General features: G+C 38.2%; 1 protein-coding gene across 2 annotated transcripts in view; it reads left to right on the top strand.

Moving 5' to 3' along the window:
• Window positions 1-5,159: 5,159 nt before the first annotated feature.
• GBF1 (golgi brefeldin A resistant guanine nucleotide exchange factor 1) overlaps window positions 5,160-17,506 on the top strand; it is a 92,403-nt gene continuing 80,056 nt past the window's right edge. For both annotated transcript variants that reach the window (XM_031064108.1, XM_031064102.1), the window contains exons 1-2: window positions 5,160-5,265; window positions 6,571-6,637. In XM_031064108.1, the coding sequence (XP_030919968.1) occupies window positions 5,170-5,265; window positions 6,571-6,637 (163 nt within the window). In that variant the 5' untranslated portion in view covers window positions 5,160-5,169. The remainder of the gene's footprint in view (window positions 5,266-6,570; window positions 6,638-17,506) is intronic.

The following is a 17,506-nucleotide window of genomic DNA, read 5'->3' as shown; positions in this document are numbered from 1 at the left end:
GCTGCCTGCAGTCGGTGTCGGCAGGCTGTTCCTGGCGTATGGTCAGCTCATGGCTGTGGCGGGGGAAAGCTCAGAGCCCGCTTAGCGTCTGTGTTAGGAGTTCATCCGGTGGCATGTTTGATAGTTTCAACAGTATGAAATAATTGGAAAAAAGAAAATGTCCCTCACCATAATAACCTTAGGTTTCATTTTTACTATGCAGTTTTGACAGGTAAATGCGACTTGCCTTTCTCTACTTGATTCCCAGGCCCAGTCTCACTGCTGCAGCTGAATGTGGAGGCTTGCAGAGAAGCTTGTCCCTGTCTTCCTTTCTGATGTGCCACTGCTACCATGCTGCTGCTGCTTAAGAATGCCTTTTAAAGGGCATTCTTAAATGCCCAGGACTGCACAGTTCCTTTCCATACTTACAAATTATTGTTTTATCTCACTTCTGTCCAGGCATTAGGAGCTAGCCTTTGGAGAAACATCCTGACTTCTTTGAACTTTTGCTGCCTCTGATGCTTTTTGCAGACCAGTTACTACTTGAAAAACCCAAGCAAGTTAAATTTCTGTGTAGGTGTTCATATACCTTCCATGTGAGGTCTAGGAAGAAAAGGAGCTTTCTGATTGCCACTTGGGCTTCTGGGAAGCCTAGCTGGCTGTGAGATTGCCAGGAGTTGTTTGTGATTCAAGGTTGCGTGTTCTGTTTTAGTAGCAGTGTATTGTATCAGGACTCTGGTGGGCACATCTAGGTCAGAAGCTATCTAGATTATTCCTGCATTGTCATAAACAGTAAAAATTTGGGTCAACCGAAGCCTACTTTGAAATACTACCTTTCTGTGTTGTGGTTATATTGTTTTTCACTACTGCTGTTTATTGGAGTAGTGCCACTGGGTTTAAATCAGGTGCCATGGCTGAAGGCTAAAGTTAATGATAGGAAGAAGTGACTTGATGAAAGTCTGCCAGACCTTGTTGCTTCTGATACTAACTCTTGCTTGTTTGCAGAAGAATTACAGATATTTGCTGCAGCAGAGGGAGTGGTAATACTAGGAATAATTTGGCTTCTTATCTATTGAGATGTGTGGGGGTAAGACATTCCGAGGTTGAGAAATGGAATGTTCAGTGCATGTGTGGAATAACATTAGCAGGTGTAAATCTTGTTAATGTTTTTATATGAAGATTCTACATGTGGTGCTATTTCAGAAGTCTCAGAATAGTGATAATTATTATCCATAGAACACTGTTGAAGGTTTTGACAATGTTATGAATATGAGCTTTTGTTCTTACACAATTAGGCATCAACCTGTTCCCACTTAGCATTCCCAATGCTGTTGTCAGTGAGGCTGACAACAGCATTGGGCCTCCCTTCTTGAGGCTGACCATGAGCTGACCATACGTCAGTGAGCCTCCCTTCTTGTGGTGGCCTGGGCACCTTGTTGCCTTGGTTTGGAGCTGTCATTGTCACTGTGCTTCTATTGAACTTCTGTGTGCAGGAGCATATCTGAGGACTAATCTGCAGTTTTAAGCAGATGTATGAGTCTGTCTTGACTAAGAAACAGGAGTTTATATAACCCTTCAGTTTAACTAACTGAAGAATTAAGGAGCTGAAAAAGCATTTGAAATTTAGTAGGTACTTTTCTTTGTTTTTTTTCTTTTCCCTAACTTAAGACCACAGAACTGAACCCATTTATTTCTGTATTGAATCCACTATATTTTTGTGCTTGATTGCTTGCAAGAAAGGCATTTATTCTTGGTTTGAGATCAAGAGGTACTGAAACAAAGCCCTTGCTAGGGAGGCTGTTTCAAATTTGCTGATGATCTTTAGTATTAGTATCAGTTAACCTGTTCAACACTTTTACAATACTCCTTTCTTCAGACCATAGCTTTGTAACATTAAGCCTGAATTCATGTTAACATTTTTTTCTTCTCTAAGTTGAACAAATGTCTGGTGGTTTTGCTTGACTCCCACCATGCTTCTGTAAATCCAGCTGATCATTCAGTGCTGGTCTGGTAAATTGTGTAACTTTTTTTCTCTGCTGCTTCACAGCATTCATTTCAATCTTAAAACTTCTTTCGATTCAGGACCTGTGTTCTGAGCTCTAAAGTGTGATCAGTTGTTCCTTGTGGTGATGCTGCAGTTGAAGGAACACATACAGAAATTACCTAATCAATTAAAAGGGGTAGCCTTTGGGAAGTTTGGAGTTTAGTGAAACTGTATCCATCACTTGAAATAAAATCTCAAATTTAAAGTTTTACATGGATGAATGATTCTTTGGTGAGTTTATCTTACAAGGTGCATCTGTCTGAAAGTAGTTGTCTGTCTTTCATGCTCACTCTGTAGTTCTTTTCTGTTTCCTTCTCCAACATGAAGCTGCAAAGCTCTGTTGGCTTTATGGTTTACTTTGGAATGCTATTGCTTGGTTAGCTACAAGCTTAAATATAAAGCAGTATTTCCCTCCATCTCCACCCAGTGTTGGTGGGGAAGTGAGCTCTATGTCTGATGTTCAGAGCCTGAGTGGGAATTTGCATCTGCAGCATGATAGGTTGTTTCAGTTGCACTGGTGAAATGAGTTTGTTGGCCTGCATAAAGTGAATTTTTGTACTTTTGAATAAAGTTATATTTAATAGAATCTGCAATGAGGAAAGGAGTCATTTTCACTGAGTCTTCTCAGACAGTTAGCAATGAAATACTGCCCTAAGTTCTCCAGGATTTTCATATGTCAGGAGAGCCCTGCCAAGTAACACGGAGTTTTTGCGAGGATCAGGTGAAAAGGAAAAAGTGTGTATTGGAGGGTTTTGTCTGTTTTCTTCATATTTTGCCACTTGCAGTTAGATGGGAATTTTAAGTCTTCTACATTCAGGAGAGACGGAGTTTTAATCAAGTTTTTATTTAATTATTCTATGTTAAAAACAGAGGAGAAGAAATAGAAGTCTTACAAGCAGATTCAGTAGTATGCAGAACAGCATTTAATCTTCAGCTTCACTTTAAATACTGTCAGAAATATTGAGTATCTATATATGTGCAAGATTTGTAATATGTCTGTCTGGTATTTACATGCTTTCTGAAATAATGTTTCCATGTCAGTTTGCTAAATGCCTGGAATGTTGCTACACAGTTTACATGTTCAATACTGTTTTGAAACAGTGAACAGGAAAAACTTAGGTCTGACAAATAAGAGTGTATAAAGTATTTCCTCAGAAGTACTTCCCCAGACTAGAATTTTGAGCCCTGAAACTGCTGATGTAGAAATACAGAAAATAATGGAATTACTGAAAGAAAAAATAAACAAGCAAGGAATTCTACATGAAGGGGAAATCTCCCATTCATGCCTTGTACTAAAACAAGGACAATGAAGTGAAATAGAAACATTGTGATCAATGGTATTTCAATGCAATCATCTGAATAATGTATGAAATAATTTACTGTTGAGGATGGGAACATCTCTCAAGCATTAGCCACATGAGTAGGAAGTGTATTGGTAGTTCTGTTATATATTCTGGAGGAAGGATATAAACCTTTGTTCTTCAGGGCACAAGCAAATTACTTGGAAGCCCTATTTGTCCATCATGACTGTTCTTACAAAATACTTTTGTCTTTGCCCTTAAATTATCGTCTTACACCTGGGAGTACCATTATGTATAATTCATTTAATGAAATAAACAGTTTTGCCATAAGAGCATTCTGTTGCTAACACCTGAAAAAATGAAGCAACAAATCTGATGCTGTCCTTGATGAGATATCTTTTTATAAAACTTTGCTTTCTTTCCATTATTTATGGAGTCTTGAAGCAAATTAGTCTCTTTCATTCTGAGGATATTTGTGTATTTGAAGCATTGTTGAGAATTCAGACATGCTAATTAACATGAAGCCTGACAGATCCAGGATGAATATTCTGAAATTTCTGTGGGGATCTTTCTGAGGTCCTGTGTAATCTACCAAAACCATTTCTTTCCAGCTTTGCTTTTGTTACATGGGCAAAAGTCCTTCTCATATTCTCTGTGCTTTATTAGCCCCTGCCTCCCCTTCCCAGCTGAGTCCTTTAAATGAGCCTGTCAGGTTTGAAGTGTTGTGATCAGTCTGTTTCACCTGTTTCCAATCTTTTGCTTCCCTGTGGATGACCTATTGTGATTTCAAGCTGGAGTCCTCATTTTCCTTTCATTCTTTTTCCTGAAAACTTCTCATTATTTGGCTACCATATCACTAAATCCTTCTCATTTACAGACATGGTATCATCTGACTCTTTGGCCTCTTTATAAGTCCTGTTTTTTATTTATAAACATTTGTCTGTTCATTCCCCTTCATTCTTGCTTCTTGATGCTTGACTGTATCTGAGCTACAGCTAGTATAAAGAGAGCAGTCCCACAGAAGTTTATTCTTCTTTCTCTCAGACTGTCAAAAATCTTCTTGCTTTTAATTTCTTTCCCCCCCTTTTGCCTCTTTCTGGATGCATCAGTTTAAGTTTTTTCCCTGAAAGACCTCAGACTACAGGAGAATAGGTGTCTGCCTTTAGCTTTCTCATTTTTTCTCCCCGTGTTCCATACAGTTTTGTCTCCAGTTTCCTCATTTCTTTGTGGGGTTTAACTCACATCTTTTTTACTTTCCTGCTTTCTTGAAAGCTTTTTTTTTCTGAAGCAAGTGTGAAATCAACATCTGTTACAAATTACTTTATTTTGTCAACGTTTTTAAGTCCCAAAGAGGTTTGCTCTGGCCAGCTCATTCATCCCACTGATGCTTATTTAAGAGAGTACAAGGTTAGCTTTGTGTTCTGTGTAGGGCTGCAGGAATTTGCATAAGTGCTGGAGATACATGTGTTGTGGCATTGCCATGGATGTCTGTCCTGGTACCCCAACACTTTATCTTTCTGACAGCTTACATAGACTGCAAAAAAAATGAGGAATGTACCTTGGCAAAGTGATCTCTTGCATTACAAAGATGCTGTTAGAACTAACTGTCTGCTCTCATGGTTTTGAAAACACGCTATGGAGAAGTGTTTTCTTTTGATGAAGTACTTGTATTTGTTACATGTACTAACTTGCATTTTGTGCATGCACAAAACAAATTTGAAAGAGTTTCTTGCATCACTGCAGGCCTTCTCTTGGTTGGAGTCAACTTTGTTTAATCTGAGGAAGACAATTACTCTAAGAGGCTAGAGATTAATTTGAATTACCTTTATTTTCAGAATTGTCAGGATGGTGGATAAGAACATTTACATTGTACAAGGTGAAATCAACGCAGTGGTGGGAGCCATAAAGCGTAATGCCCGATGGAGCACTCACACACATCTGGTAAGTTACCTTGAATTGTTGCCATCTGTAGCAGCAGGTGGAAACACCTATGGCAGAAACCAGCTGACTTTGGAAAAGTACCTCAGTTTTTTGTAGCCCTTGTTAAAGTACTTTTGTAAGTAAAGTTGGAATAACTTTCTGCATTGTTTACATTGTTTTGGGCATCTCGTGCTATTGATTGCCAAAGCTACAAAACTAGGAGTCTTCTACATTCTTATCCTGTAAATACAAAACCCCACATTGTATTCCATGTGGGAATCATCTCATTTAGGCTTTTATCATCGGGGATGTCAGGGAATTTCCACATATGGTGTTATTTTATTTAGCGCAGTGTTTTTATGTATCTTTTGTACCCTCCTGGGAAGGCAGTCTTCATCACAAAAGCTATGAAATAAAAATTGGGGAAGTAATTATATATAGAGTATTTTTAAATTTTTCATATGGCATAGTATCTGTTTTCAGCTTTGTTTTGTTGCTGCTGTTTATATTCCTGACTAAAACTTATCAATAGTTTCAAACTTGCTTTGGTAAAAATCCTAAACACTATTTCCAAGTGTAACCATGCTTTGGTGGGTTTTTGGCAGCCACAATGTAAACGTGTGGATGTGGCACCCTGAATCAGTGGTGCACTTCGGAATGTCACATGACTAGCAGATGGCTGTCATCCAGCACAAGTGGTTTCAGTTTGTCAAAGGGCAGGGCCCTTTTTCTTTCTAACCAGCATTTCTTCATCAGAGCTCACGGCCTCTCTGCTCGAGGTGTGGGTGCGGCTGCACTCAGCTTGGAGAAACTGCTGCTCCTCCTTAGTTTAATGTCATAAAGATAGACTAAGGCTAAAGGATGCAGCTAATTCATATAAATATTGCACTGTGATTCTTTCTTCAAGTTATTTTAATGGCATAAAATGTCATTGTATTTCTGCTCCCATTACAATCTGCATAGATTAACATTATAGCAAATCCAGATGAGCCATTTCAATATGGTATGAGTTAGATTGTTAGATTTGCAGTGAAATTTATTGAATAGCAGAAGGCTAATCAGAAATACTTCTAAGGACAATAAAACCAAACCAGAATGCTCAGTGTTGGACCTATGCTTTGACATTTCAGCTGTGTGATATTGGGGAGTACTGGCAGGAAAATAGAAATGCTTCTCTTGGATTTGATGGTGTAAACACGCTGACAGTGATAAACTCAAACCACAGCGCTTCTGTGAATGTGATGGTGAGGTCTTTAACAGACCCATTATTAAGATTTGTCTTCAGGAATATGTTTGCCTCATTAATTACTTGCTCCTTATATATAGGATGAAGAAAGGGATCCCCTGCTGCATAGCTTTAGCCACCTAAAAGAAGTGCTGAATAATATAACAGGTAAGCTTCTACAGAAATTAGCAGGTATGCGCACCTGTGAGGGTATATGCAAGTAAGTGTACAGGTGTATTTATTTGTCTTATTTACTAACCAGAAGTCATTTATTGAAGAACAAGAAAAGAGGAAACATGCACATACTTTTGGGCAAATAATATCAATGTAAACTAGTGCAGAAATACCACTGCTGCCACTGTCTGTAGGGATATCTTTTTTTTTTTTTTAGTGTGTGTGTGTATGCGCACACATTTTTATAAAGATGCATGTTTTTTTGATATACTGAAGCTTGTAGTTGTATATGAAATTTAGTGTATTATCATGCATAGCTTTTTTGTGGTTTGTTTATGCCTTCTGATCTGTGAGTGATGGACAAAATCTGCTTAGAAAGTGGTTTCTTTCTGTTTTTTCCTCACATTCTTTGGTTTGTTAGCTTTCATCATGTAATAAGTGAAGCACAGACCTCTGTTTCTGTTTGGGTCTTTCGGATTTCAGGGGAAAGACTTACTTTGTGATCACCTGCACTGAAAATCTGTCTTGATTAGAGAATTAGTACACAAGGCTGTGGTGTGTATACTGAGCATTGTTTTTCTCACAACCCATCTTTCTCCATTTCTCCCAACATTTTCTGGTTTTGTAGTTTCAGGAGTGATTGCTTAAATGTACCCCAAGTATATGTTGAGAGTCTGGAGGTGAAGCTAATCTTAAACTCCATATGGCATTCTGCATGTTCTTCCCAGGATTTTTCGTACTGATTGTAGTATTTGAAAGTAAACTTCATTTCTGGTCCCTTTATTACAGTGACTGTTCAGAACTGCACTCAACCTTAGTTTGAGATGGAGCTTTTGCATTTCTAGCTGTGAAGCATGCTTATTCTTGCATCAGTGCTGAGTCTGGAATCCCATAAAAAGTGTGTTCTCTAGAAGCACTGTAGTGCTGCTTCCAGGTGATGCTGACAAGAGGTGCTGAGGACACGTGCCAGTTCTAAGCCTTTATTCCTTCCTCTTACATGTCTGCCTGTAAGTGTAATGCTTTGCTTTTCTCTGCCAGGTTAACTTTCTGTGGTTGTGAGCAGGATTTTTCTGTTAGATCGTGTCATCTTAGGGAACTCCTGAACAGCTTGCATTTCTGGATAATGTCTTTATTCTGGATGTTATGCTTGTACCTGGACGACATGACAGTCTGGATTTGTGGGGTTTTTTGTAAGTTCACTCACCTTCTGTAAGATATATGTGCAGTCACCAAAATTGTATTGGGAGGAAATTTTACATTTCTGAGATGATTTTTTTTTTTAATAAGCTTCCTGAAGTTCTTTGCCGTTATTGCAAATACCTCTTCTCATCAAGAGCAGGGACTGTCAAGATGCTCAAATAAATGCAGTGTAAGTAAATGTCAGGGACTGGCCATTTATCTAGAGCAGCTAGGTACAATGTGCTGTTGACTTGTTGGGGAAAAAATGCAAGTTCACTATCTGCTTATGTTAGAGAAAGCAAAGTTTAATGTACTGAGAGATTCAGAGACTCCCTTTGTATTAGTCATCAGGTAAGTGTTGTTCCTGCTGAGATAATAATTGCTTGTATATGGGAATGACAGCATGTTGGTTTGACTACATGGGATTCTTTTATACAGGTGATTTCAGCTGCAGTGACTGCTATTTACTGACTAGTGTCTTGAGATAGGACATCGTTGCTGTGCTCCATCTTTTTTCCATTTTAGACATGGACTTGTTCCCAAGCAATGCTTTGAATGATGCAGTGTATCCTGCATCACCTTGCAGGCAATCAAAAGTCCAGTCCCCAGCATAGGGGGTTTTTGGTGATTTTTTTCCCCTAGACCTTCCTTTCATGTCTCTTTCATTAGCTCATGGAAACGCATTGCTTTTATATTTAAATTTATTCAAGCTGTAATCTTTGACATTTGAGTTAGCTTTTAGTACAATTTTGCATTTATAGTAATATATATTATGTATTTTCTCAATCCCCCAAGAACCCATTTTAATCTGTTCCGGATGCAAATTTCAGGCTGCCTTGTCCCATCTCCCCTCTTGCTCTCTCCCTCCCTTCCCCTCCCCCATGGAGCATGTTTGATCAGGTGTGGCAGGAATATCCACTGTCAAGCTGCGCCCTTTATATTAGTCAATATTATCCTTCCTTCCCTCCCACTCCCTTCATTCTCCTCTGGGCTTTACCAGTTGATTTATAATTTTGGAATTCTCATCGGAGTCTGTAATACAGTTTGTTCATTATTTAACCAAAACCTGTTTAATGAGCAAAGAGAGGCAATGTAAATGTTAGGCATGTTGCAGTGGAGTACCTTTTGTTCTCCTCTGAGCTAGTGGGTATTAACTCTGTCATGACTGTGATGCTGAAATACCCTGGTCAAGGGTATAAAGATGCACTGTATGCCCCCAGCAGCTAAAGATTCCTGTTTCAAAGTATTGCTCCTCAAGAGTAACTAAATTACGTGCTGGAAAGCTTGCCTGCAGCTAAGTGTGGTATCCCATCCTGTTGTAACCTCTACCTGTGCTCTTGGAGGAAGCATGTAGAGAAGCTGTGTTGCACAAACAGTCCCATGACTATGGTAAGAGAAACTTCACTTCTGCAGCTCAGCATACCTAGATAAGGGCCTTGAACCTGAATATTTTCAAGTTTCTCTTTAAAATTCTGATAAACTTCATTACTGTGGGAATTTTTTGTAGATTTTTAAAAAGAGTTTAATAATTTGAAAATGAACAGCATGTCCACCTCTGATCCACTGGCAGTTGATTTACTGGATGCCATTTTTACATTTTCATGGACTACATTTTCATGTGTTTTACTATTGATAGTAGTTGCCTGAAAAGCAGAAAGGAAACAGAGGTTCTGTTGTCTTGGGTGATGCATAAGTTAATCCAAGATAAATTTAATAGTTGAATGCTTGCAATGGTAAGATGACCACAATAAGCTTAAATTTGATGGTGTGTGTCATATTTCTAGTGCTTAGAAAAAGCAAGTCAGTGTCCTGAATTATGACCATATGGAAGCAATGACTATCAAGCTTTGGCCATGCATGCAAAATTGAAATATAGCTACATTTTCAAACGTTATTTTAAAACTGATGAAAACCTTTATTGATAAAAGTTTGGATAAAGGGCCACTGTCACCACAGCTTCCACTTGACTGCTCTTTAAAGTGGGCTGAGTACCCTGAAAAATATGTCTGGATGTTGAAACATTTGTTCATTTTGTCAGTTTTGTTACGGATTTAGGTCACCAAAAGGAAGCTTCTTTTCAACATCCAGTGATAACTGAGACTGTTTCTTTCATGAATGGTGCCAACTTAGGATGTTCTCTAGGTCAGCAGAGAAAGGTTTTATAACCACAAATAATTTGAAATATTAATTAATTATAAGCCTACTTTTCCATGATTTCATGAGGATTGGGTTTCCTTAAATGCTTCTCTGGCTGTTGAAGTCTTCAGACCATTCTGCTATGATGTAGAGGTAAGAGCAGATACTTCTGTAGTCATTCTCCTCATTACAGAGTTTGTGCTTTGCTCTGACCAGGGAGCTGAGTCAGTGCCCAGGAGTTTCATGCCTGAGGTGCTGCCTGCTGGTGTGTGAGATGGCTTTAGGACGGGAATGACTGACTGCAACTGCCTTGTGCAAGTCATGACTGCAGTGGGAGAAGCAGGTGTTTGTGGAAAGTGTGTGCATCAAGAGTCTATTTAAATAAGGTTTAAACTAGGTAAACACACCTGTGAAGAGGTGCTTGTGTATATTCTAGGTCCATGAGTGCCAGACTGCAAGGTTTGAGGCCTTTTATCCTCTGGTGGTTCAGAGTTAGTGCATTTAAACAGAAGCTGCAAAGTAAGCTGTTAGAAGCACTCTGATTTCATGCACATTCATGACATTTTAAATGAATGCTTGTACAGTGGGTTCAGAAGAATCTTTTCATGGCTTATTTCAGACAAGAAGCTGCTGCAAATCTCCATCTTTAGAGGGTTGGCTGGGGCATTAAGAGCTGGCTAAAGGTCAAATGACTGTAACCGTAGGAGAACCTTTGCCCAGTGTCTGACTTAATATAGTTGTTACTGTAGCCATCAGTTTTCTGGTATGTAGACTTGATTGCCCACTCATTTTCTCATGTCTGAGCACTGGAAACTCAGTTTTTATGGAAAACCTGACAGTTGTATAAAACAATACAGGAATTTTATCCTGATTTTGGATTAATGTCTGAACTTTTTCTGAAAGACCTAGTTTTAAGAAATGGTAAATTGGTAGTAAATATGAATATGTGGCCTCTTCTCAATTTTACTGAAGTGCTAAAGGTTAGAATATGAGAAGTTCATTCAAGTTAAGATATTTGAAAAAATAGTGTTTGTGGTTTTTTTATCAAGAGGTTTAGGAGTTAGACTGTATGAATGTGTGATGTGTAAAGTGCTGTGACGTTTATTGCTTTACAGGTAACAGCAATACTGTATTTTATTTATTATTTAGATCTTGAGTTTCTGCTGGAAGTGCCTGAACTTACTGGCAAAAAACAAATATGATGAACTGCATGCTGTGATATTTCCCCCATTGCTTGCATTGAAGGATAGAAATATTATCTAGATCAACCATTAAAAAAAAGCTTTTTTTCCTGTTGCATGTCAGCTTCCTATCAAAGATCTAGAACATTCACTGATCTTATAGATCGTGTCTGTTCTTGTCGTAACTCAAAAAAATAAAAGGATTTTTTAAAAATAGGTATTCATATGTGTTAACTTGGTATTTTTGGATACCAAGCAATTCAGGCTAACATTTAGCTTTGTTGCATTCTCTATGAATTTTTAAAGAAGAATGGAGAGGGTATAAGGAAGGTTATGAAGCTTCTTCCATAGCTTTAACTTGGCCTCACTCTAATTATTGGATGACCTGACACTGTCTACAAAAGTGGTAGTTTATTTCTCTTCATATTTTCTTACTATAAGAAATAAGAATATTAAAGTGCCCACTTAAATTTGATGCTTTGCTTGCAGGTTGAATCCAGACTTGATTTTTGCTAACTGTGTTCAGACAATACAGTAAAAATTGTCATTTTAAAAGCAAGTTTCTAGTTTAAATGAATGCAGACATCCTCCCAGCTGCACAGAGAATATATTTCAGTGCAGTATTTTTGCTTTGAAGCTGCAGGTAGTTCCAATACTCTGAGTGAGATTAATCTTTTTAATCTCATTTTATCCTCAAATTAATCAAATCACTGTCTTATGGCTGAGGTCTTTGAGTCTTCCTCGGGGATGTTTTTAGCATAGATATTGGTATTTTGGCATAGATTTTCTTTGTGTTTTCTTAAAAAATAATAAATAGACTTTTCCCAGGTGCTTGCTAACCCTGTGCTTTACTTTCTAAGTGATTTTCCCAGAGTGATGTGCTCTAAGAATGGTAGCTGCACTACAACTGGGATGGGAACTTCTCCAGCCCAAAATGAACACAAGAATTCTCATAATTTCACTTAAGATTTTGTTTACTTTCTGTATGAAAGAAGGAGGAAGAATGTCCTTGATGAAGAATGATTTACAGATGCACCAAGACAAGCACCATGACCTTTTTCATGGCTTTTCTTTTGTGTGCAGGACAGCATTTATGCAGAATGTGTGAGGAGTCAGGTATGGATGGTATCACTGTGAGCTCTAGTTGATTCTGTTGAATTGTACATTGAGCCCTTCAACACAGGTTACTGAATGAAATTAGAACTCCTGAGAAGAAGCTTGTAATTGAGATATTTGTAACTAATACTGACATACAGAAGGGGATAAACTCTGTGTAGAATACTTAATTTGATAACATTTTAGCTGTTGTGATAATCTTCTGTTTTGTGTTTCTGAGTAGTAAGAAATTTAATGAATGAAATTGAAAGAAGTAGAGTGAATCTCAGAGTATTTAGAGCAAAAAAACCTAACCAACCCAGTAAAGTGGTCTTTACACTGGGTATTTCTGCATGTCTCCTGAAGTCCCTTATGCAGTTCAGCCTCACAACCTTTGTGATACCACTTAAGCATCCTTTCAATACAGTTCTCTGAGTACAGTTTAACACTAGAGCTTGGAGCTGAAGTCTTTCTTCTATGCGTGGCTAATGACTGGCAGGTACAGGCAGGAGGTGGTGCTGTTGGAAGGAATTATTTCCTGACCCCTAATCCTTAAGGACCCAAGGATTTAGATGGACAAGCACTCCTGGCTGTTGCTTGGAAGAGTTCCCACAGTGGGTTTGTTCTGTAACACCAGCCTTCTGTTACCACTGCAGGGCTGGGCTCTGAAGAGCTGCCACATGTGCATGGTGTGCAACTGACTCTCTCTTGTTCCATGCTTGTTGAGCAATTACTTCCCCACTTGTTGGGCGCTCCATTATTTCCTTCAGTTACTGCTTCTGTGTGAAGTGGAGCCATGAAGGAAATGGCTTAATGGATGTACATTAGGGGGCAATAAATTGCAGTTTGATTTTCTGGACAGGCAGTACCAGATGCTGCGTAGAAGCTAAGGTTCCTCTTAAGTCAGCCATTGAGGTTTTATATAGAGTTTTTTTGATGGTGAATTTTTGTTTGGTGGTCAAGAGTAGTGAAAAGGAATTGTGCCCTTTTGCATTATAGTAAAAACCCTCTGGAAGTAGGAGTATACATGAAATTGCTGAATTCTGCTAGTAGTTTACTAAGTATATAGCTCTTCTTCTTCCTTCTTTTACCTGTCTTCTTTCCTCGCTCAATAGTTGCCATCTAACCTGTTAAAAATATTATCCCAAAAGTGAGTAACTTCCAAGAAGCAATAACTTGTGTCAGAAAGTGCAGGTGCATATTTATATAGTTACATAATATGTAATAGGACTGGCAAGAAGTGTTGATTATGCATACCCAAGAAGCATACTGAAGTATTCCTCATCTCAAAGAGTCTGTAGCTTAAGAGGGTAGCAACACAGAGGAATCATTAAGTATACAAAGTTGTTAAACACTTGAGGGTTTTTCTTAATCATTACCTCAATTTGTCCTTCAAACAGGCTGTTGTTGGCTGATCCCTAATATGGTTTATACCAAGATGTGAGTTGGAAGAAGAGGTTTAAAGCAGATAAAATTGGACAAAGTGTCCTTTTCTTCAGGAGTAGTGCAGGGATCTGTGAAAAAGTGCTGCTTCTCTCAATGATTAGTGTGGAATAAAAGAGTCAGGATGAAAAGAAGTAGAATGGCAGGGATTAAAAGGTAAGTGTAAAAGTAGCAGACTAATGGAGAACATTGTTATTAAAATAGCAGATTGATTGATTAAGGAACATTGATAATGAGGGATGTGTACTTGGTGGCTTGCCCATTTGAAGTAAACTTGCAGGAGCCTTTTCTGTTTAAGATAACTATCTAGCTTTTTAGCTGTGTGAGTGTTGCAGAGTAGACTATTGCTGAAGGGGTTTTTTTGTGCTTGGTTTGGGAGGTTTTCTTTGCAATCAGAAAAAATATTAATCTTCCAATATGTTACGGACCTTGTCATGGTAAGTTCTTAAAAAATGTTGGATGGACAGTCAAGATGATATTAGCTCAGTTAGTCAGAGCACGGTGCTGATAACACCAAGGTTGTGGGTCCACAGGGCCATTCACACAAGAGCTGGACTTGATGCTTCTTGTGGGTCCCTTTCAACTCAGAATATTCTGTGATCTGTCATCTTGCTTTTGTAATTTGTCTTTAGAAAATTATACAAGACAGCAGATATGTCCAGGAAAGACGCAAAACTGATGCATACAGTCCTAGGGAAATTCTGATTGTCTTTTAGATGGCAGGATTTTAACTTGCTTTTCATCACTTTTCAAAGCTACAAAAAAAGAGAAAATTATATGTATAAAGTCTGCAATGCAGTGGCTTGAAGATAGGGTCTGAGGTTTTATGATGTGATGGATTCTGAGGTGAGGGATGGAAGTGTCATGGGTGAGCTTTAGTTGGTATCAACAGATACTTTCTGGGGAAGAACTTTGTGAGTGAATGAAAATCTGTTGTTTTATTAAAAGAATGAACAATTAAATTTATGTAAATGTTTTAGGGACGGTGAATCAGTACATGTCATCACAAAATTATAGGAGATAAAAAAACGTGTCTTGAGAAGGAACATTTACATTTATCCATTTTCTACAATCACCACATCAAGTGGTGATTGTAGAAAATGGATAGATCTACACTGGTATTGTGTGATGTACTGTATCTGTGTGACTTGGAAATGTTACTGCAAGTGTTAAAGCAACCTACTCTTGCTTTGAACTCCTAATTGGTAGATATTTCTTCTTTAGTTGAAGGACACAGATAGACGTAGAATCCTTGTCTGTTGGACTTTCTGAAGTTAATATGTCTGTGCTTTTTGCATGGTGCAGTTGTGAAGTTAAAACTTGTCAGTTCAAACCACTGTTGTATTCAGCGTGTTGTGAAAGAAAATGCAGGTTGGAAACAGAGGAGAGGGAGAAATAAAAATATTCAGACATTGTAAAAAGGAATAGGACTCTTAACTGCAGAATAGTAGTACAAGAGTTGGAAAAAATAAAGACATTTCAGAGAAAATTAATTGCTGAAGAAATGTGTCATTCATTAATAAGGAGGAGGAAGACCACTATAGGCATCCTGAAATGCTTACCTAAATAGTTGTTTGGTAACTGACTATTGGCTATTTAAGCATGTGTCACAGACAACATCACGTTAAATTTTGCACGCAGTTTCTCCCTTCACTTTTATTAACAATACATTAAAAATGTAAGAGGGCAGTTCATTCTTGTTCAGCTGCCTTTAAATTGTAGTTTTTCCTTCTTGTAGTTTCTTAATGCTCTAAAGTTTCGCAGCCGTACCGGTCCTTGTTCACATGCACGAGGCCCATGTGCTGCAGCGGAAGGTCACACACTCCCTTTCACTCTGCAGCAACAGCAGGTGATGGTACCAGCTGTTCACATCCTTGTATTAGATGCCTGAATTTGAGCAGCTGTATGAGGCTGCTAATAAACTCTTACATGTAGTGCAGTTCATATCTTGCCCACATTTCACTTGATTGTACTCAGCCCTGGCCAGTATTTTTTTAACATCTTTCAATTCCACCTATAAGGTGCTCCTTTTCTTCCTTGTGCTTCTCTCCACTTTTCTTGGATGATGTGTTAGTCAGATGTTTGAAAAGTGTTCCAGTGCTGTAGATTTGAAAAGGAAAGGGTACCTGAAAACATGCAAACTGTACGCAATTTAGGGAAGCAGGAACAATCTCTAGCAAAAGCATTTTAAAGCTTTAAAGACTTAATGCTGTAATAAAAATAATCTAGGCTGTTCTAAAGGATGTTCTTGTCCTTAAACAGTATACTTTTGGGTACAAGCTTAGGTGTGTTTGTTTGTTTGTTTGTTTGTTTGAGAAGAATGGATCAAAAGTACTTTTGTTCTGAAGAATCTGCCTGCGTGCAGCTAGTTGAAGAGGTCTTGTATGCAAATCTGCTATTAAAAGAAGGCTACAGGGGTTTTTAATTCCACTTTGAGTAATAAAATTGGCCTGGCAGTGAGTTTTGGTATAGCCACAATTAATTTCAATTTGTGCTTTTTATTTAAAAAAGCTTGTTTGTTAGGACCCTCTGTTAAGCCTATTAAATAAAGGGTGAAAAAGTTGAAACTGCCTGTCTGTGCTTTCCAGATCAGGGGTGGAGGGAGCCAAAGGAAGGATGTTTACCATTTTAAACCCTTTCAGCTCCTTTGTTCACTTATTTCTCTTGCATCAGTGTTTTAGCCTCCCATTGCCCTCTCTGGAGGAGTCATGGTACCTAGAACTGAGAAATACCTTGGTTCCACTGAATGGCCACCAATCTCTTCTTGCTAATGAGATTCTGAGATGTAACTTTGTTGTTTTGTGGTGATTTTTAAGTGGATTTTTTAGTGGATTTGTTTCTCCCTTGATTTTGTTGTGGAGTTCGGTTTGTGGGTTTGGGGTGGGTTTTTTAAAATTTTTTTTAGGTGTTTTTTTTTTTTGTTTTTTTTTTTTTTTTTTGTTGGTTAGATTTTTGGGATGAGATGGAATGGGTTGCTTTGTTTTTCTCCCATGGCTGTAACCTCAAAAAATGCACTTTGGAATGAAAGTAGTATTGATCTAGGAGCTGTGAAGATCGTATTTAAGCAATGTGGAGGTGGGAAGAGAGTATATTTGGTCCTTTTTGCTCAGAGGATCTCAGGGAGAAATTCAGCAAGAGTAAAGATAAGGATCAGAATTTGGGTGTTAGTGTTTTATAAAATTATGCAAAGAAGAGAAACTAGCTGGGTTGGAAGAAGATAGCATGGGATCAGAAGTGTATGGTAGAATATAGGAATAATATAAGTGCTAATATAGTGAAGTGACTTAGCTCAGATCATTCATTAGACATTGTTCTTATTGCTCCAAAACTCAAGTAATTTTACCTGGTCAGCATTCTTAAATTGAACTATCCACAATCTAGAACTGATGTGTGTTGCTTTTCTCTGGCAAAGTTGGCACAGGATGAGGAATTGGCTCTCCCGTGGCAGATTAGGACAGTAAGCTCCTTGTTAAGCATCAAGAATTTTTAAGAGAGTCTTACAGTTTCTTGCTGTACACCCAGTATTAATTGGTTGAAACAGCCAGTTATATTTAACTTCATGTTTCACATATAAAATTTTTTTAACTGTTCAGGTGTCTCTGCAAGCTATAAGGACAGCAGTTGAAGTAAATAGCAGTATCAAATGAAGTACCTCTTGTCCCTGCTTCCAAAATAAACTGGGAATAATGCTTTACACATTTTGTCTCCTTTAACTCTACAGGCAAGCAAGAGAGGAAGCATGGATTAACATCTAGTGATTTCTAGGAGCTCAGATTCCTCTGTGCTTGGTCTGACTGACAGGCACATGTGGCTCAAGTGCGTCTGGAAA

This window comes from Geospiza fortis, unplaced genomic scaffold (assembly GCF_000277835.1).
Source record: "Geospiza fortis unplaced genomic scaffold, GeoFor_1.0 scaffold130, whole genome shotgun sequence".
In the NCBI taxonomy this organism is placed as follows: domain Eukaryota; kingdom Metazoa; phylum Chordata; class Aves; order Passeriformes; family Thraupidae; genus Geospiza; species Geospiza fortis.
Note: the sequence above shows the minus strand (reverse complement) of the source record. Positions and strands in the feature narration are given on the sequence as shown.